General features: G+C 41.6%; 1 protein-coding gene across 1 annotated transcript in view; it reads right to left on the bottom strand.

Moving 5' to 3' along the window:
* The window catches only part of LOC311129787 (dachshund homolog 1-like), a gene marked incomplete at both ends in the record, with an annotated part of 351,947 nt that overhangs the window by 19,992 nt on the left and 309,922 nt on the right, over nucleotides 1-22,033 (bottom strand). The window contains 2 exons of the mRNA XM_084162228.1: nucleotides 10,146-10,293; nucleotides 18,835-18,980. Coding sequence (XP_084018354.1) covers nucleotides 10,146-10,293; nucleotides 18,835-18,980 — 294 coding nt within the window. The remainder of the gene's footprint in view (nucleotides 1-10,145; nucleotides 10,294-18,834; nucleotides 18,981-22,033) is intronic.

Below are 22,033 nucleotides of genomic sequence, written 5' to 3'. Positions count from 1 at the left end.
CATCTAAAGCGGATCCTAACCCCTTAATTATGCAAAACTTTTTGAAGGACTGTAATCTTCCTGCCCTGAACCAGGAAGACTCTAACTTCCTGAATAAGGAAATATCTCTTGAAGAAATTAGAGAAACAATTAAATCTCTAAAAAGTGGCAAGACCCCGGGCCCAGATGGATACCATGGTGAATTCTATAAAACATTCAGCAACATGCTCTCTCCCTACCTGCAGAAAATGTTGGTTCGGGCCAATGAGAATGGAGCTCTCCCATCTACTTTGGATGAGGCGTTTATTACAGTTATACATAAGAAGGATAAAGATCCGGAAGAGGTAGGGTCATACAGACCAATATCCCTCCTTAATACAGACCAAAAGATTTTAGCAAAAACTCTGGCTAACAGGCTTAGCACTTTAATTGGCAAATTGGTCCATTCGGACCAGACCGGCTTTATCCCTAATAGAAACTCATTCTTCAATCTCAGGCGCCTCTTCAACATTATGTATTCTCAGAGGTTACCTAACGTGGACCTTGCCGTTATATCTCTTGACGCCGAAAAGGCCTTTGACCAAGTTGAGTGGCCCTATCTATTCAAGGTCCTACAGAAATGTAATATTGGAGATGGGTTCATAAATTGGATCCAGCTTTTATATAGGAACCCCTGTGCGAGAATACTCACTAACCAATCAATGTCGCCCCAATTTAACCTTCACAGAGGGACAAGGCAGGGTTGTGCGCTGTCGCCTATGCTCTTCGCCCTAATTATTGAACCTCTCGCTCAAGCGATCAGATCTCATTCAGCAATACACGGCTATAATACTAAAGATACTCTAAATAAGATTTCCCTATACGCAGATGATATTCTCCTCTATGTAACAGAACCCCAAGCTAGTATTCCAGCTATTCTTGAGGTGATTAATTTGTTTGGTACCTTCTCGGGATACAGAATAAATTGGAACAAGAGTGAATTAATGCCCATACGGTTGCAAAACACCTCCTGGCTAGAACATCTTCCAGTTAAGTTATCTTCAGAAAAATGAATCTATCTTGGAATTGTAGTTACCAAACAATACTCCTTACTATTTAAAGAGAATTTCCCTTCTCTGATGCAAAATCTCAAGGCAAACATACAATTTTGGAGAACTCTCCCAATTTCTCTGCTCGGAAGAATTAATGCCATTAAAATGGTCTTCCTCCCACAACTGCTCTACCTATACCAGAACATCCCAGTATTCATACCTAAATCCTTTCATAAACAACTGGACTCTATTATCAATCCTTTCATCTGGGATTATAAAACACACAGGATAGGCAAAAAACACCTATGTAAATCCAAGATGGAAGGAGGATTGTCTCTCCCAAATTTTATATTTTACTATTGGGCCGCTAACCTCCACGCTGTTACGTTTTTGCTGGATGACGCACCCCCGCCATCCAGCTGGCTTAGCATGGAGCGGGAGGACCCCTTCTCTATTGGTGCTGTGATTTTGTCACCTGTCAATCTGGAGATGTCACTTTACCGTAACAATCCTATTATACATAGCACAGTCCGAATCTGGAAGCAAATTAAAGTCCACTTTGAGCTTAGACCAATATCATTCATGCTCCCTGTTGCCAGGAATCCCTCCTTTGCACCCTCTAACCTTGATAACACCTTTGAGCGATGGGGAGAGTTGAAGAACTAGGGACTGATATTTCGGTGGGAGACTGGGAGGATAGCTTGGAGTATATCCACACCTGCTCCATTAACTCCAGACATCGTCTCATACAATTTAAGGTATTACACAGATTACACTATTCCAAAACTAAACTGCATAGGATATTTCCTGATACATCCCCTATGTGTGATACATGTCAGGCTGAGCAGGGTACACTACTCCACTGCTTTGCCCTATGCTCTAGTCTGTATGGTTATTGGTGTGGCATTTTTGGGGTCCTCTCTGAAGTTCTGGAGACTTCAATAGACCCAGACCCGCTTCTGATAATCCTGGGAGTGTCCGATTCCCTAAACGGATTAACCAACTCCCAAAAACAACTCATCTCTTACAGTCTCATTTCGGCAAAAAAAAATCTTGTTGTTTTGGAAAAGGAGGGAAGCGCCCCCTACTAAATTATGGCTCAGCGAATTGGCAAACACTGTACACTTAGAAAGAATTAGATATATTCTGAACAATAAATTATCAACATTTGATAAAATCTGGCAGCCTTTCCTCTCTTACCTGGACCAGTCGGCGCTGTGAATTTGTACTTTTTAACGCACTCTCAATTGTCATATTGTAATCTACCTTTGGGCAGCGTGTGCTGGCCCCGACATTCGAGCAGTCGGGAGGGGAATAGGGTGGAATAAGGGGGGGGGGGGGGGGGGGGATAAAGGGGGGTATAAGTGGGGGGGTTACATCTACCCTTTTTCTTTCTACTTGTCCCTGTTCTGTATGTCTTGTTTTGTAATATTTGTTTTGTGTTCAGAACTCTGGGTCTTGTTGTTCATGTCTGTTCTCTTATGTTTAGATAAGAACTGTACACATGTATTTCTTACCTATACACCATTCTTGTGTGTGTTCAATAAAAAATATTTGGACATCATTCAAATCAGCAAACTGCTGGAGGGTCTTAAAGAAAATGAGCTAATTTCTAAGGGTGTTTTCATGAAATTGGCTCATTAAATAATAGAGTATTTGATTAAACTGTTGCAGAGCTTTATAAAACACAAACGTGTTAACTTAAGTTCTATTTGTGTCACTTTTGTTTAGTATGACGATGAATCATTAATTTCTATAATTCAATATGGATCCATAATTATCTGATCTCTCGCAGCGGTGGGGAACAATACTAAGTGGTTCGTTCATTGGAAGCAGCGACATAGAAACACACAGCAGTTTTCTTATGCATGTATGACCCTGTTAATTATTTAGATATGTGTGTTAAACTGTTTTAATGAGCTCTGAAACATGCATACTCAATCGAATTTCAAGGGCTGTGTCCCAAAATGTACCCTATGGGCCCCGGTCAAAAGTAGTGCACTACATAGGGTATATGGTGCCATTTAGGATGCATGCAATGTATTTTCATTTAGATACTATATGTAGGATCATGTACTGTGCTGTGTGCATATTGTGTACTGCATGAGTCTCCAACCTTTTCTTGCCCAGGGATTGCATTAGCTTCCCAAAAAATGTCACGTCTTGTCTTATCATCAGGTGAATGATAATGGCAAGGAGAAGTAATCAACATTTTTAAATGAGTAGACTTGGTAGATCGTTTTTCATTATTTTGACCTACCCACATTATAATTTGCTAAAAAGGTAACTCCAAACACATTTTCGACTAAGAGCAGCTGTTTAGCTGGTTAACACTAGAACCGCTAAAGCATTAATTTTGACTGCTCATGATTTTTATTTATTTATTACTCTACCATTTTTAAAGTCATGACCCCCTCCGTCCGTGACTTTTCCTAAATAAGTCTATATAACACACTGTCAGTGTTAGAATCTTAATATCACAAACAGAACTGGAGTTATAACCAGTTTTAGGAGGGCATGTCATTTTTTTGAATGGTTTTCCCCCGTTGCTCCTCCTTCTCCCAACAGTTGAAAGTGCAGTGCCCAGCTGATAATCACCCCGATAAGTGCCTCGAAACTGAACCTAAACTATATCGAAACTAATTTCACACATATAACAACGGATGAAATAAATTAAGTAAAGTATGATGGGGAGAAAGGGGAGAATGTGTGAGTTGATGAGTGAGGGGAAGCGAACGATGCATAATTATGTAATCACCAATTGTGAATGAAGAACAGGGCGGACCATTCTATTGTATTGATCCATTGTAATTATAATCTTTAAATGGTACAGTGCCGTGAAAAAGTATTTGCCCCCTTTCTAATTTTCTTTACTTTTGCATATTTTTGATACTGAATGTTATCAGATCTTCAACCAAAACCTAATATTAGATAAAGGAAACCTGAGTGAACAAAGTTAAGCAACACCCAATGCCCCTGTGTGAAAAAGTAATTGCCCCCTTACACTTAATAACTGGTTGTGCCACCTTTCACTGCAATGACTCCAACCAAACACTTCCTGTAGTTGTTGATCAGTCTCTCACGTCGCTGTGGAGGAATTTTCTTCCATGCAGAACTGCTGTAACTCAGCGACATTTGTGTGTTATCGAGCAAGAACTGCTTGTTTCAAGTCTTTTTTATTATTTTTTTCTATTTTTTTTTTTTTGGGGGGGTAGATGAGCTTTAATATTGCAGATAGATTGTTACTTCCATCAATGTAATTGTCTGCATCACTTGTTTTTTTCTCTCGCATAATATATATATATACATATATACATACATACACATACATACATATACGCATATACATACATACATACATATATATATACATACATATCCTTTAAAAATATATACAGTGAGGGAAAAAAGTATTTGATCCCCTGCTGATTTTGTACGTTTGCCCACTGACAAAGACATGATCAGTCTATAATTTTAATGGTAGGTTTATTTGAACAGTGAGTAACAGAATAACAACAACAAAATCCAGAAAAATGCATGTAAAAAATGTTATAAAGTGATTTGCATTTTAATGAGGGAAATAAGTATTTGACCCCTCTGCAAAACATGACTTAGTACTTGGTGGCAAAACCCTTGTTGGCAATCACAGAGGTCAGACGTTTCTTGTAGTTGGCCACCAGGTTTGCACACATCTCAGGAGGGATTTTGTTCCACTCCTCTTTGCAGATCTTCTCCAAGTCATTAAGGTTTCGAGGCTGACGTTTGGCAACTCGAACCTTCAGCTACCTCCACAGATTTTCTATGGGATTAAGGTCTGGAGACTGGCTAGGCCACTCCAGGACCTTAATGTGGTTCTTCTTCAGCAACTCCTTTGTTGCCTTGGCCGTGTGTTTTGGGTCATTGTCATGCTGTAATACCCATCCACGACCCATTTTCAATGCCCTGTCTGAGGGAAGGAGGTTCTCACCCAAGATTTGACGGTACATGGCCCCGTCCATCGTTCCTTTGTGGGGTGAAGTTGTCCTGTCCCCTTAGCAGAAAAACACCCCCAAAGCATAATGTTTCCACCTCCATGTTTGACAGTGGGGATGGTGTTCTTGGGGTCATAGGCAGCATTCGTCCTCCTCCAAACACGGCGAGTTGAGTTGATGCCAAAGAGCTCCATTTTGGTCTCATCTGACCAAAACACTTTCACCCAGTTTTCCTCTGAATCATTCAGATGTTCATTGGCAAACTTCACACGGCCCTGTATATGTGCTTTCTTGAGCAGGGGGACCTTGTGGGCGCTGCAGGATTTCAGTCCTTCACGGCGTAGTGTGTTACCAATTGTTTTCTTGGTGACTATGGTCCCAGCTGCCTTGAGATCATTGACAAGATCCTCCCGTGTAGTTCTGGGCTGATTCCTCACTGTTCTCATGATCATTGCAACTCCACGAGGTGAGATCTTGCATGGAGCCACAGGCAGAGGGAGATTGTCAGGTCTTTTGTGTTTCTTCCATTTGCGAATAATCGCACCAACTGTTGTCACCTTCTCACCAAGCTGCTTGGCGATGGTCTTGTAGCCCATTCCATCCTTGTGTAGGTCTACAATCTTGTCCCTGACATCCTTGGAGAGCTCTTTGGTCTTGGCCATGGTGGAGAGTTTGGAATCTGATTGATTGATTGCTTTTGTGGACAGGTGTCTTTTATACAGGTAACAAGCTGAGATTAGGAGCACTCCCTTTAAGATTGTGCTCCTAATCTCAACTCGTTACCTGTATAAAATACACCTGGGAGCCAGAATTCTTTCTGATTGAGAGGGGGTCAAATACTTATTTCCCTCATTAAAATGCAAATCAATTTATAACATTTTTGACATGCGTTTTTCTGGATTTTTTTGTTGTTATTCTGTCTCTCACTGTTCAAATAAACCTACCATTAAAATTATAGACTGATCATTTCTTTGTCAGTGGGCAAACGTACAAAATCAGCAGGGGATCAAATACTATTTTCCCTCACTGTATGTTTCTATTTATTACTTTCCAACCCCACCATCCCTTCCCTAATTGGAGTAAACTAGTGAACAACAATGCTTAGGCCTCTACTTAATGCTTATACGTACTATATACATTTTATGGACACAGTCAATAATTATATTTTGTTTGTTTTTACTCCTGAACTTCCTCCGATCATTTTCATGATGTCCATCTGGTATGCTTCTATATGCCATATCTTTCTAACTGTGCTCTTTCACAAAAGCTAACAATATATAACCTATATACTTATTATGGACACAGCATGTCTTACACTAGTTATCTTGTTGTTATTAGTTGTTGTTATTAGTCCCATCCTTCAGCTCCATTCAACACCATCCATATTGGATTTCCATTTGCCATATCTTTTTCAACTGTACTGTGATGTTTTACAAAAGTTCTGAACCTTTCTATTCTCATTGTTTCTACAGTTTGTGAATTGAAAATAAACATTTTTGCTAAAAATATTATTATATTATTGATCGATTGACTATGACTTTTCAGATCACCCAGTAGTCAGCTCCATAAAAATATTGCAATCCTTCAGCCATTCCTGGACCTGTGTCCAGAATCAAGCTACAAATGGACAATAACAAAACAAATTATCTAATGATTCTTTCTCTTCACAGCCAAATCTGCAGAGCTGGGAAGATTGTATCCCCCATACAAATAACATTCTATTGGTAGCAAGAATAGGACGGCTGTCACTCTTTTGGTCCTTAAATGAAACTGGTAAACTTTTTTATTTATCACAATTTCCTTTAACCAATTATGTTCTTTAATGCAAGGCCGACAGACAAGATCCTTACTTTTTCCTCCTTTCACTTTCCTCTTCCATTGTTGCGGTAATGCTGCAATTATTTGGTTGTAATTTTGGGTAGAGCAGACATTTCCATATGTTTTTGTTAGCTGCATGTGTGACATAACTCCACCATTCCTACCGATAATATCATTTACGAAGATTATACCTTTTTTAAACATTTTCTCAAAAAAGAACGTTTTTTTAATCAATTAGTATATTTGAGTTTAACCACAATATTTGTTGCAATATTTGTTCTGTCATTTCTGGAGGATTAAATTGAAATTGCAACCAACTTTCTATGGCTTGTTTTAGAAATAGTTATATTTGGGAGATGATTTCCTTTTCAAATACCTGAAAGTGAGAGGTTGTAATCTGAATAAAGGGAAAAAGTCCCTTCTTGAACATTGGGTGAGACAATGTTACTAGTTTGCTAGAGAACCAGTTCGGATTTAAGTATAATTTTTGTATGACTGAAGCTTTTAGTGATAAGCCTAATGCTTTAATATTTAATAATTTCTGTCCTCCTAATTCATATTCATTATATAAATAGGCCCGTTTAATTTTGTCTGGCTTGCCGTTCCAAATAAAATGGAATATTTTTTTCTCATATAATAAAAAAAAACTGTTCGCTAGGCGTAGGCAAGACCATAAGCAAATAGGTAAACTGTGATAATACTAAAGAGTTAATCAGGGTGATTTTTCCACAAATTGACAGGTATTTACCTTTCCATGGTAGCAAGATCTTATCTATTTTTGCTAACTTTCTATTAATTTTTTTGGGAGTGAGATCATTTATTTCATTTGGGATATGTATTCCGAGTATATCCACATCACCATCAGACCATTTAATTGGTAAACTACATGGTAATGTAAAAATTTTATTTTTTTGTGATCCAATACGTAATATAGTAAATTTATCATAATTTGGTTGTAATCCAGAGAGGTTAGAAAGAAAAGAAAACATGAATCATCAGCGTACAATGACACCTTTGTTTTTAAGCCCTGGATTTCTAATCCCTTGATATTATTATTGGAACTGATTTTAATAGCTAACATCTCGATAAGAGCGTCTGCTAAATTACTTAAATGTAAATGTAAATGTCGATGGCAATAATAAATAGATATGCCGATAGTGGACAACCTTGTTTCACTCCTCTTGACCGTTTAAAACTTTCTGAGAAATAGCCATTATTTACTATTTTACACCTAGGGTTACTATACATGATTTTAACCCAATTTATAAGAGATTGTCCAAAATTGGAATGCTCCCGGCATTTATATATAAACCCCAGTCATACTTTATCAAATGCCTTTTTGAAGTCTGCTATGAATAGTAGGCCTGGTTTCCCACATTTTTCATAGTGTTCTATTGTTTCCAGTACTTGTCTTATATTATCTCCAATGTATTGCCCATGTAAAAAACCTGTCTGATTAGAATGAATAATGTCCGACAATACCTTTTTAATTCTATGCGCTATACATTTTTTCTAGAATTTTTGCATCACAACACTGAAGTGTAAGGGGCCGCCAATTTTTTTAATGGACTGGATCTTTATATTTTCCACTTGTATCCTGTTTCAGTAATAATGAAATCAGACCTTCTTCTTGAGTGTCTGATAATCTACCATTTATATAGGAGTGGTTAAAACATGCTAATAACGGTCCTCTGAGTATATCAAAAAAGGTTTGGTATACCTCGACTGGTATGCCATCCAACCCTGGAGTTTTCCCGGACTTAAAGTCTGTAATTGCATCCAGAAGTTCCTCCTCTGTAATTTCACCTTCACATGAGTCTTTCTGTATGGCTGTTAATTTTACATTATAAATAGAAAAAAAAATCTCTACAATTTGCTTCAGTTAGAGGAGATGGAGGCGACTGAAATGAAAACATATGCTTAAAGTACTTTGTTTCCTCCTTCAAAATATCATTTGGTGAATCATTTGGTGACTCCGTCATTTGTAACCAGTTTCAATAAATTATTTTTGGTAGCATTCCTATGTTGAAGATATAAAACTAATTTAGTGCATTTTCCCCCATATTCCATACAGTTTGCTTTATTTTTATAATATATTACACTTGATCTTTCTTGAATACGTTTCTCAATTTCTTTTTGTTTTTCCACAAATTTATTCTGAGCCTCTATGTTACAGTTTCTATTGCTATCCTATCTGTTCTGTTAGACCTTCTATTTCCTTTGTTAGTGTGGACTCTTTTGACCTAAATTGCTTTTGTTTTCAAGATGAGTACTGAATTGCATGGCCTCTAAAGGCCCATTTAAAGGTGTCCCATACAATAAGGGGTTTGCTGTACCTATGTTATGTTGTAAAAAATCAGTTATAAATTCCTCTGTCCTAGTTAAAAACAAGTTATCATCCAATAGGCTTTGATTAAATTTCCAATATCCTCGCCCACGTGGAAATTCAGTAAGAGTAATGTATATGCTAATTATATGATGGTCTGACCGCATTCTGTCCCCTATCAACACTTTTTTAACTTTTGGTGCCAACCAGAATGACATAAGAAAGAAGTCAAGACGACTAGCTTGATTTGAGTCTCCGCCATGTATATCTCACTAGATCAGGATATATAAGCCTCCATATATCTACTAGTTCTAATGTATCCATGACATTCACAATTTCCTTAAGAGCATGAGGGTGATTGTTTGTAGTGTGATTTCACTGTCAATCTCCCTCGGCCTGGGGCTCCATGCAAGATCTCACCTTGTGGAGTTGCAATGATCATGAGAACGGTGAGGAATCAGCCCAGAACTACACCGGAGGATCTTGTCAATGATCTCAAGGCAGCTGGGACCATAGTCACCAAGAAAACAATTGGTAACACACTACGCCGTGAAGGACTGAAATCCTGCAGCGCCCGCAAGGTCCCCCTGCTCAAGAAAGCACATATAAAGGCCCGTCTGAACTTTGCCAATGATCATCGGAATGATTCAAAGGAGAACTGGGTGAAAGTGTTGTGGTCAGATGAGACCAAAATTGAGCTCTTTGGCATCAACTCAACTCGCCGTGTTTGGAGGAGGAGGAATGCTGCAGTACCTCCGTGGACCCTGGTTGAATATCCCTGGTGTAATGTAATTGTTGTTCTTGTGAGCAGTAGATAGTAGACTGCACTGCTATGTGACCCACACACAGAGACTCTGAGTCATTCTCTTTCACATACAACCCCCCCCCCCCCCCCCCCCCCCCCCTCCCCCTCCCCCCTCTATCTCTCTCCATCTCTCTCGCGCGCTCTGCCAGGTGGTTGTCAGTACCTCTGTTATTTTGTGTGCAAACACACACAGACACACACACACACACACCTACCTCTGTTCTTCTGTTCGATAGCGAGCTGTTTCTCCAGGGTCTCCCTGAGATCTCTTTCCCTGAACAGCTCCATCTTCAGCTCCGTCTTCTCCAGCTGCACCTGCTTCTCCTGGGCCCGCGCGTTGTCAATTGCCACCTTCAGCAGGCCCTGCACACACACACACACACACACACCAGTTAGTACAAATACACACACACACACACACATAGACAAGTGCACACACGCATGCACACACAAACACACACGTAAGTCCACGCGCACATTCGCATGCACACGCGCACACACACACATCATATGCACTTCCAGTACATACACATGTGTATGTGCACAGACACACATGCACACTCAGTGCGTGCACACACATAGACACATATACACACACACACACACACACACACACACACACACACACACACACAATTACACAGCAACATGTAAAGGTAAAATAAACTGCCATTGAATGAGGGATAGTTTTGTTTTATCAGTTACAGTGTTTTATGTGTTATCATTGTATTTCTTCATAGTAACAGTAGAGATAATTTTTTCTAATGTGTCAAGTGTGTGAGATGGAGTGATTGAGATTTGTCTGACTCCTCTTGGTCATAGTCGTGAAATACAGGTGGACAGATAGGAGAGGATCTAGCTCATCTTCATCTTGGTAAGGCCTTTTCTATCATCTTTTCATCAACAGTGCATTCGGAAAGTATTCAGACCCCTTCACTTTTTCCACGTTATAGCCTTATTCTAAAATGGACAAAAATATTTTTTCCCTCATCAATCTACACACAATACCCCATAATGACAAACCGAAAACCATTTTTTTAAATATTAAAAATGAAATAAAAAACAGAAATAACTTATTTACATAAGTATTCAGACCCTTTACTATCAGACTTGAAATTGAGCTCAGGTGCATCCAGTTTCCATTGATCATCCTTGAGATGTTTCTACAACTTGATTGGATTCCACCTGTGGTAAATTCAATTGATTGGACATGATTTGGAAAGGCAAACAACCGTCTATATATGGTTGATCCGAGCAAAAACCAAGTGAGGTCGAAGGAATTGTCCGTAGAGATCCGAGACAGGATTGTGTCGAGGCACAGATCTGCGGAAGTGTACCATAAAATGTCTGCAGCATTGAAGGTCCCCAAAAACACAGTGGCCTCCATCATTCTTAAATGGAATAAATTTGGAACCACCAAGACTCTTCCTAGAGCTGGCTACTTGGCCAAACTGAGCAATCGGGGGAGAAGGGCCTTGGTCAGGGAGGTGACCAAGAACACAATGGTCACTCTGACAGAGCTCCAGAGTTCCTCTGTGGAGATGGGAGAACCTTCCAGAAGGACAACCATCTCTGCAGCACTCCACCAATAAGGTCTTTAAAAAATAAATATATATTTCACCTTTATTTAACCAGGTAAGCCAGTTGAGAAGTTCTCATTTACAACTGCAACCTGGCCAAGATAAAGCAAAGCAGTGCAATAAAAACAACAACACAGAGTTACATACGGGGTAAAACAAAACATAAAGTCAAAAATACAACAGAAAATATATATACAGTGTGTGTGTATGTAGTAAGTTATGGAGGTAAGGCAATAAATAGGCCATAGTGCAAAATAGTTACAATTTTGTATTAACACTGGAATGATAGATGTGCAAAAGATGATGCGCAGATAGATATACTGGGGTGCAAATTAGCAAAATAAATAACAATATGGGATGAGGTAGTTGGGTGGGCTAATTTCAGAATGGCTGTGTACAGGTGCAGTGATCGGTAAGCTGCTCTGACAACTGATGCTTAAAGTTAGTGAGGGAGATAAGAGTCTCCAGCTTCAGAGATTTTTGCAGTTCGTTCCAGTCATTTGCAGCAGAGAACTAGAAGGAATGGCGGCCAAAGGAGGTGTTGGCTTTGGGGATGACCAGTGAGATATACCTGCTGGAGTGCATACTACGGGTGGGTGTTGCTATGGTGACCAGTGAGCTAAGATAAGACGGGGATTTGCCTAGCAGTGATTTATAGATGACCTGTAGCCAGTGGGTTTGGCGACGAATATGTAGTGAGGGCCAGCCAACAAGAGCGTACAGGTCACAATGGTGGGTAGTATATGGGGCTTTGGTGACAAAACGGATGGCACTGTGATAGACTACATCCAATTTGCTGAGTAGAGTGTTGGAGGCTATTTTGTCACCGAAGTCAAGGATCGGTAGGATAGTCAGTTTTACGAGGGCATGTTTGGCAGCATGAGTGAAGGTGGCTTTGTTGCGAAATAGGATGCCGATTCTAGATCTAACTTTTGATTGGAGATGCTTAATGTGAGTCTGGAAGGAGAGTTTACAGTCTAACCAGACACCTAGGTATTTGTAGTTGTCCATATACTCTAGGTCAGATCCGCCGAGAGTAGTGATTCTAGTCGGGTGGGCGGGTGCAAGCAGCGTTCGGTTGAAGAGCATGCATTTAGTTTTACTAGTGTTTAAGAGCAGTTGAAGGCTACGGAAGGAGTGTTGTATGGAATTGAAGCTCGTTTGGATGTTTGTTAACACAGTGTCCAATGAAGGGCCAGATGTATACAAAATGGTGTTGTCCGCATAGAGGTGGATCCGAGCGTCACCAGCAGCAACAGGGACATCATTGATATACACAGAGCATAGAGTCGGCGCGAGAATTGAACCCTGTGGCACCCCCATAGAGAATGCCATAGGTCCAGACAACAGGCCCTCCGATTTGACACATTGAATTCTATCTGAGGAGTAGTTGGTGAACTAGGCGAGGCAGTCATTTGAGAAACCAAGGTTATTTAGTCTGCCAATAAGAATGCGGTGATTGACAGAGTCGAAAGTCTTGGCCAGGTCGATGAAGACGGCTGCGCAGTACTGTCTTTTATCGATCGCGGGTATAATATCGTTTAGGACCTTGAGCGTGGCTGAGGTGCACCCATGACCAGCTCGGAAACCAGATTGCATAGCGGAGAAGGTACGGTGGTATTCAAAATGGTCGGTGATCTGTTTGTTAACTTGGCTTTCAAATACAGTGAGGGAAAAAAGTATTTGATCCCCTGCTGTTTTTGTTTGCCCACTGACAAAGAAATGATCAGTCTATAATTTTTATGGTAGGTTTATTTGAACAGTGAGAGACATAATAACAACAAAAAAATCTAGAAAAACACATGTCAAAAATGTTATAAATTGATTTGCATTTTAATGAAGGAAATAAGTATTTGAGCCCCTCTCATTCAGAAAGATTTCTGGCTCCCAGGTGTCTTTTATACAGGTAACGAGCTGAGATTAGGAGCACACTCTTAAAGGGAGTGCTCCTAATCTCAGCTTGTTACCTGTATAAAAGACACCTGTCCACAGAAGCAATCAATCAATCAGATTCCAAACTCTCCACCATGGCCAAGACCAAAGAGCTCTCCAGGGACATCAGGGACAAGATTGTAGACCTACACAAGGCTGGAATGGGCTACAAGACCATCGCCAAGCAGCTTGGTGAGAAGGTGACAACTTTTGGTGCGATTATTCGCAAATGGAACAAACACAAAAGACCTGTCAATCTCCATCGGCATGGGGCTCCATGCAAGATCTCACCTCGTGGAGTTGCAATGATCATGAGAACGGTGAGGAATCAGCCCAGAAATACACGGGAGGATCTTGTCAATGATCTCAAGGCAGCTGGGACCATAGTCACTAAGAAAACAATTGGCAACACACTACGCCGTGAAGGACTGAAATCCTGCAGCGCCCGCAAGGTCCCCCTGCTCAAGAAAGCACATATACAGGCCAGTCTGAAGTTTGCCAATGAACTTCTGAATGATTCAGAGGAGAACTGGGGGAAAGTGTTGTGGTCAGATGAGACCAAATTCAAGCTTTTTGGCATCAACTCAACTCGCCGTGTTTGGAGGAGGAGGAATGCTGCCTATGTCCCCAAGAACACCATCCCCAACGTCAAACATGGAGGTGGAAACATTATGCTTTGGGGGTGTTTTTCTGCTAAGGGGACAGGACAACTTCACCGCATCAAAGGGACGATGGACAGGGCCATGTCAAATCTTGGGTGAGAACCTCCTTCCCTCAGCCAGGGCATTGAAAATGGTTATTGGATGGGTATTCCAGCATGACAATGACCCGAAACACACGGCCAAGGCAACAAAGGAGTGGCTCAAGAAGAAGCACATTAAGGTCCTGGAGTGGCCTAGCCAGTCTCCAGACCTTAATCCCATAGAAAATCTGTGGAGGGAGCTGAAGGTTCGAGTTGCCAAACGTCAGCCTCAAAACTTTAATGACTTGGAGAAGATCTGCAAAGAGGAGTGGGACAAAATCCCTCCTGAGATGTGTGTATAAACCTGGTGGCCAACTACAAGAAATGTCTGACCTCTGTGATTACCAACAAGGGTTTTGCCACCAAGTACTAAGTCATGTTTTGCAGAGGGGTCAAATACTTATTTCCCTCATTAAAATGCAAATCAATTAATACAATTTTTGACATGCTTTTTTCTGTATTTTTGTTTTGTTATTCTGTCTCTCACTGTTCAAATAAACCTACCATTAAAATGATAGACTGATCATGTCTTTGTCAGTGGGCAAACATACAAAATCAGCAGGGGATCAAATAATTTTATGGGCAAGTTGGGCAAGTTGCAAGCATGGGCAAGTTGGGCATGGGCAAGCATGGGCAAGTTGCAGCGGAGGGTGTATAGCTGGTGGCCGGGGTAGTGGTAGCCAGGTGGAAAGCATGGCCAGCCGTAGCAAAGTTATTGCTACAGGATAGACATTTCTGTTTGAAAAAGCTAGCCTTTGCTTTCCTAACTGATTGTGTATATTGGTTCCTGACTTCCCAGAAAAGTTGCATATCGCGGGGGCTGTTCGATGCTAATGCAGTACGCCACAGGATGTTTTTGTGCTGGTCAAGGGCAGTCAAGTCTGAGGAGAACCAGGGGCTATATCTGTTCTTAGTTCTGAATTGTTTGAATGGGGCATGCTTATTTAAGATTGAGAGGAAAGCACTTTTAAAGAACACGCAGGCATCCTCTACTGACGGAATGAGGTCAATATCCATCCAGGATTCCCAGGCCAGGTCGATTAGAAAGGCCTGCTCGCTAAAGTGTTTTAGGGAGCGTTTGACAGTGATGAGGGGTGGTCGTTTGACCGCGGACCCATTACGGACGCAGGCAATAAGGCAGTGATCGCTGAGATCCTGGTTGAAGACAGCGGAAGTGTATTTAGAGGGTACATTTGTCAGGATGATATCTATGAGGGTGCCCATGTTTACAGATTTAGGGTTGTACCTGGTAAGTTCATTGATAATTTGTGTGAGATTGAGGGCATCTAATTTAGATTGTTGGTTGGCCGGGGTGTTAAGCATATCCCAGTTTAGGTCACCAAGCAGTACGAACTCTGAGGATAGATGGGGGGCAATCAGTTCACATATGGTGTCCAGGGCACAGCTGGGGGCTGAGGGTAGAGTGGCCAGATGGAAGCCACTCCTCAGTAAAAGGCACATGACAGTCCGCTTGGAGTTTGCCAAAAGGCACCTAAATGACTCTCAGACCATAAGAAACAAGACTCTCTGGTCTGATGAACCAAGATTGAACTCTTTGGCCTGAATGCTACGTGTCACATCTGGAGGAAACCAGGCACCGCTCATCACCTGGCCAATACCATCCCTACGGTGAAGCATGGTGGTGGCAGCATCACTCTGTGGGGATGTTTTTCAGCGGCAGGGCCTGGGAGACTAGTCAGGATCTAGGGAAAGATGAACGGAGCAAAGTACAGAGAGATCCTTGATGAAAACCTGCTCCAGAGTGCTCAGGACCTCAGACTGGGTCGAAGGTTCACATTTGAACAGGACAATGACCCTAAGCACACAGCCAAGAGAATGCAGGAGCGGCTTCGGGACAAGTCTCTGAATGTCCTTGAGTGGCCCAGCTAGAGCCCGGACTTGAACCCGATCAAAGATCTCTGGAGAGACCTGAAAATAGCTGTGCAGCGACGCTACCCATCCAACCTGACAGAGAGAGAGGATCTGCAGAGAAGAATGGGAGAAACTCCGCAAATACAGGTGTCCCAAGCTTGTAGCGTCATACCCAAGAAGACTCGAGGCTGTAATCACTGTCAAAGGTGCTTCAACAAAGTACTGAGTAAAGGGTCTGAATATTTGTGTAAATGTGATATTCCAAAACCTTGTTTTTGCTTTGTCATTATGACGTATTGTGTGTAGATTGATGAAGAAAAAAACAATGTAATATATTTTAGAATAAGGCTGTAACGTAACAAAATGTGGAAAAAGTAAAGGGGTCTGAATACTTTCCGAATGCACTGTATAATCCTTTTTGCCTTTGGCTGTTGCCCTAGGTCTAGGTCTGGGATTTCCGAGACTAACTATCTATGAATGATGACAACTGAGATACAAACATCTCTCTCAGGCTTTTACAGCCATGCTACTCCTACTGTTCGACTACTTAATATTATAGTCTCCATTCTGTGCATTGTCCGATTCCACAACAATTACTCCCCATCTATATGTAATTACACCAAATGCAGTGGGCTATAGCTTACTAATTGTTGGTTCCCGTGACCCCAATTTAGACATAGTTGCTTTATCTCAATTATCTGCTTGGTTTCATTTTGTTGATTTGTATATAAATATTAAACGCCGAGATAATTGTCAGAGATGACTTATTTTAGTGTTGGAGTTGTGTGTTTGTGTCGGAGATGTGTGTGGTGTGGTGCAGACCAAAGGGATAACTGTGGATGTCCGTGGTATCGGAGTATCGGAGCGGTGAGCAGGGGAGTGCTGTATCCACATCATTACACTCTGATATACACTGAACAAAAATATGAACGCAACACACAACAATTTCAAAGATTTTACTAAGTTACAGTTCATATAAGGAAATCAGTCAATTGAAATCAATTCATTAGGCCCTAATCTATGGATTTCACATGACTGGGAATACAGATATGCATCTATTGGTCACACATACTTTTATTTAAAGGTAGGGGCGTGGATAAGAAAACCAGTCAGTATCTGGTGTGACCACCATTTGTCTCATGCAGCACGACACATCTCCTTTGCATATATTTGATCGGGCTGTTGATTGTGGCCTGTGGAAACTTGTCCCACTCCTCTTCAATGGCTGGATATTGGTGGGAACTGGAACACGCTGTCGATCCAGAGCATCCCAAACAGGCTCAATGGGTGACATGTCTTGTGAGTATGCAGGCCATGGAAGAACTGGGACATTTTCAGCTGAATGGCACGACAGGATCTCGTCACAGTATCTCTGTGCATTGAAATAGCCACTGATAAAATGCAATTGTGTTCGTTGTCCGTAGCTTATGCCTGCCCATATCATAAACTCACTGCCACCATGGGGCACTCTGTTCACAATGTTGACATCAGCAAGCTGCTCGCACACACGACGCCATTCATGCTGTCTGCCATCTGCCCGGTACAGTTGAAACCGGGATTCATCCGTGAAGAGCACATTTCTCCAGCGTGCCAGTGACCATCGAAGGTGAGCATTTGCCCACTGAAGTCAGTTACGACACTGAACTGCAGTCAGGTCAAAACCCTGGTGAGGACGACGAGCACGCTGATGAGCTTCCCTGAGACAGTTTCTGACAGTTTGTGCAGAAATTCTTCAGTTGTGCACAATTTCATCAGCTGTCCGGGTGGCTGGTCTCAGACAATCCCGCAGGTGAAGAAGCCGGATGTGGAGGTCCTGGGCTGGCGTGGTTACACGTGGTCTGCGGTTGTGAGGCCGATTGGACGTACTGACAAATTCTATAAAACGACGTAGAGAAATACACATTAAATTCTCTGGCAACAGCTCTGGTGGACATTCCTGCAATCAGCATGTCAATTTCCTGCTCCCTAAAAACGGGCATTGTGTTGTGTGACAAAACTGCACATTTTAGAGTGGCCTTTATTGTCCCCAGCACAAGCTGCACCTGTGTAATGATTGTGCTGTTTAATCAACTTCTTGATATGCGACACCTGTTAGGTGGATAGATTATCTTGGCAAAGGAGAAACGCTCACTAACAGGGATGTTAGATAAATAAGCTATTTGTGCATATGGAACATTTCTGCGATATTTTATTTCAGCTCATGAAACATGGGACCAACACTTTACATGTTGCGTTTACATTTTTGTCCAGTATTGAACGGCAAGACATTAATCTCTTTGAATGCAGGGTACCTATACATAACGTTTCTCAGAGCATGATCGCTGACCTAGGATCAGTTTTACAGTTTAGATCACAATGAATAAGATTATATGGAACTCGGTGCCCTGATCCTAGATCAGAACTCCCATCCTGAGATGCTTTGTGAATACAGACTGTGGTCTTTACAGTTGCAGCCTAAATGGTACTTAAGACAAACGGCTATACTAACTGAAGGTTTCCTTAGCAATACTATACAAGCTGGTTGAGAGAATGCCAAGAGTGTGCAAAGCTGTCATCAAGGCAAAGGGTGGCTACTTTGAAGAATCTCAAATATAAAATATATTTTGATTTGTTTAACACTTTTTTGGTTACTACATGATTCCATATGTGTTATTTCATAGTTTTGATGTCTTCACTATTATTCTACAATATAGGAAATAGTATGTGTGTCCAAACTTTAGACTGGTACTGTAAGTGTATGTTAGTGAGGAGCACCTAGATTGGTCAGACCTACTGTACCTGTATGTTAGTGAGGAGATTCTCAATAGATGACAGGCCGTCTGGGAACAGGAATGGGGAAGGGAAGCCAGGTTGTAGACCTTGTCCAGCCAATGACAGCCTCTCGTAGCTGTCTCTCGCCGTCGGGGTGCACATTGGAATGTCATCTGGAATACAGAAGAAGTAAGGACATGATTCTTTACTGACAGCTGTGAAAGAAAACACAGTACCTTACATAGTGGTTTATATACTTTTTTTCTGCTGTGAGGCATTTCAAATAATATGTTTGAGTAGCCTACTGTGCATCCAAACAGTAGCTTGACACTTATTGGTTGACAATAGTACTTGTATAGGTACTGAACTCTATGATTCAGTCAATCAGAGCTCTCAGGTCCTCTCTGATAGAAAATCCAGTCCAGGGCTGAATCTGAAAAGTATTTCTTAAATAATCCGTGCCTCCTTCTCAAATCGCATTGGATGAGAAGATTCAAGGTTTCTTCTCATCCAATGTTTTTCGAGAATGAGGCGAGAGGTCACAAGGAATCACATAAAGACTATTGAGATTCACTCCAGTCCGCATTGACTACCCTACACTGTCTCTCAGGGTCTAACCAAAGGGTTAACCTTCATCCATCCAGGACATAAATTCCACTTTTCCCATTGAAGGGAGTTAATCATGTGCATTCACGAATAAGAAGAAGCAGGCCTACAGAGCTCTATTACCTCGGCTGGTTCAGCTTCCTTTGTGTATGCACATACGGGTGCCTGTCAAACCTATAGGATGACATCATCAACCATTTATCACCAATAGAGGGCCAGGCAGGGCCCTGCCATCTGCTGTACACACTATCCATAACACCAGAGAGAGAGAGAGAGAGAGAGTGGTGTGTGTATGCGTGTGTACGTGCAAAATATCTATCTGTGTCATCTTTGATATGTTTCTATATGTTTGCTTTGGTAATGTATGTGTTTAACACTTCCATGCCAATAAAGACTTCTGAATGTAATTAAATTGAATTGAGAGCGAGAGAGACAGCTAGATAAAGAAAGAGAGAGAGAGACATTACACTGTCAGGAAGAGGTACCACTTTATGTTTATGTTTGTCTGAAGAGCCTTACTGTAAGTCAACCACTTACACCACACACACACACACACGCTTGTACATGTGCACACACACACACACACACAGCTTTATTTTTGTAAAATGTCAGGACTTTTTGGGGAGTGAAAATGTTTGACCATTACAAATCCTATTTTCCCTAACCCTAAACCTAACCCTACACCTAACCTAACCCCAAACACCCTAACCCTAAACCTAACCTTAACCCTAACCTCAACCCCAAAACCCTAAACCTAATCCTTAAAATAGCATTTGAAAAAATTCAGGACATAAAAAAAGTCCTGACTTTTCAAAAAAGTTATTGTTTTCCTATCTTTTCAGGATAGGTGAATTGTTAGGACATTAGGGTCCTGATAAGGTAGGAAAACAACTACACACACTTCTCAAAAGTATATATTATGTGCCATCAGTTATCCCTGCTTACTCCATTTTGATCAAGTCCACTTTTATTCTTCTAACACTGCACCCTGACTGTGCTCTGTGCAGGTCCCTTCTCTCCCATCTCATCCACTATACATACATGTTTATGTGGCAGAGTGAATGCGGCACAAAAACAGATGAGCTCCTTCCTCACAGTCTCTCTCCTCTCTCTTTCCCTTCTCACATGCTCTCTCTCCCTCCCTCCCTCCCCTCTCTCCTACCATCAATATTCACTAACGCCAGCCAAGTGGTAGGAACAGCTGGTCGGCCATTAATTAGTTTAAAGTATTTATTTCACACATCCTCAGAGCAGATTGAGCAAAAACATTGGAGATGATTTAGAGCATCTGCAAATGCCCTGGAAACATGGGCTCACCAGCAGGCAGTGGAGTGTAAGAGTGCTAGGAAACACAGTATAGAGTTTGAAATTTAGAGGAAAAAAATATGTATACTTTTTTTGGGAGAGGCAAAAAGAGAGTGGAATATCCACTCTTGGTGCGTGGAGGGCGTCAACAACCTTTCTGCTCTTTTTTTCCTCCTCTCTTGTTTTATATTTTCACTCCTGTTGATTAATTAGAATGGATGGATGCCTAATGGATTCAAATTAGTTTCTAATTTGAATTCATGAAAAAAGAATGAACCGCCTACTTTTAAGAAGTCACTTCTGTGGTAATTTGTTGTTGTTCATGTTTTTACTGCTTTATTGTGGGATGAGTGAGCATATGATAAAATTACATCCTCTCTAACAAGAGCTACAGCGAGCAACTCATTTGAAGCAAGAAATACACTGTTTATTTTATTTTTACTGTTACACTGAAATGTTACGAATAACTACTATCTCATTTCAAATACTCGGCCTCTGATTTGTTCATATACATGTACAACATCTGCCATTTGCATTCATTACATTACACTTTACATAGACCCCCTCTGATGACTACTGCAAATATCTCTGTCCAATAAAATCTGCATAACTGCTACCAACGCTAGTAGATCTCACCATAGTGCCCTCCAAGCTCATCACTAAGCACAGGGCCCTGGGTCAGAACCCCTCCCTGTGCAACTGGGTCCTGGATGGGCCGACCCCAAGTGGTGAAGGTCGGCAACAACACCTCCGCCACGCTGATTCTCAACACGGGGGCCCCACAGGGGTGCGTGCTCAGCCCCCTCCTGTACTCCCTGTTCACCCATGAATGCGTGGCCAGGCACGTCTCCAATTCAATCATCAAGTTTGCTGACGACACAACAATGGTAGGGTTGATTACCAACAACGTTGAGACAGCCTACAGGAAGGAGGTGAGAGTCCTGGCGGAGTGGTGCCAGTAAAATAACCTCTCCCTCAACATCAACAAAACAAAGGAGCTGATTGCGGACAAAAGGAGACAGCAGAGAGAGCACGCCCCCCATCCACATTGAAGGGGCCGCAGTGGAGAGGGTCAAAAGCTTCAGGTTCCTCAGCGTGCACATCACTGACAACCTGAAATGGTCCCTTCACAAAGACAGCGTGGTGAAGAAGGCGCAACAGGAGGCGTAAGAAATGTCGCTTGGCCCCTAAGACCCTCAAGAACTACAGATGCACCATTGAGAGCATCCAGTCAGGCTGTATAACCGCCTGGTACGGCAATTGCACCGTCTACAACCGCAAGGCTCTCCAGAGGGTGGTGCAGTCAGCCCAACGC

The sequence above is a fragment of the Coregonus lavaretus genome (genome assembly GCF_964263955.1).
Source record: "Coregonus lavaretus genome assembly, chromosome: 5".
NCBI lineage: Eukaryota > Metazoa > Chordata > Actinopteri > Salmoniformes > Salmonidae > Coregonus > Coregonus lavaretus.
The sequence above is the reverse complement of the archived record's forward strand: the minus strand, read 5'-3'. Positions and strand labels throughout refer to the sequence as shown.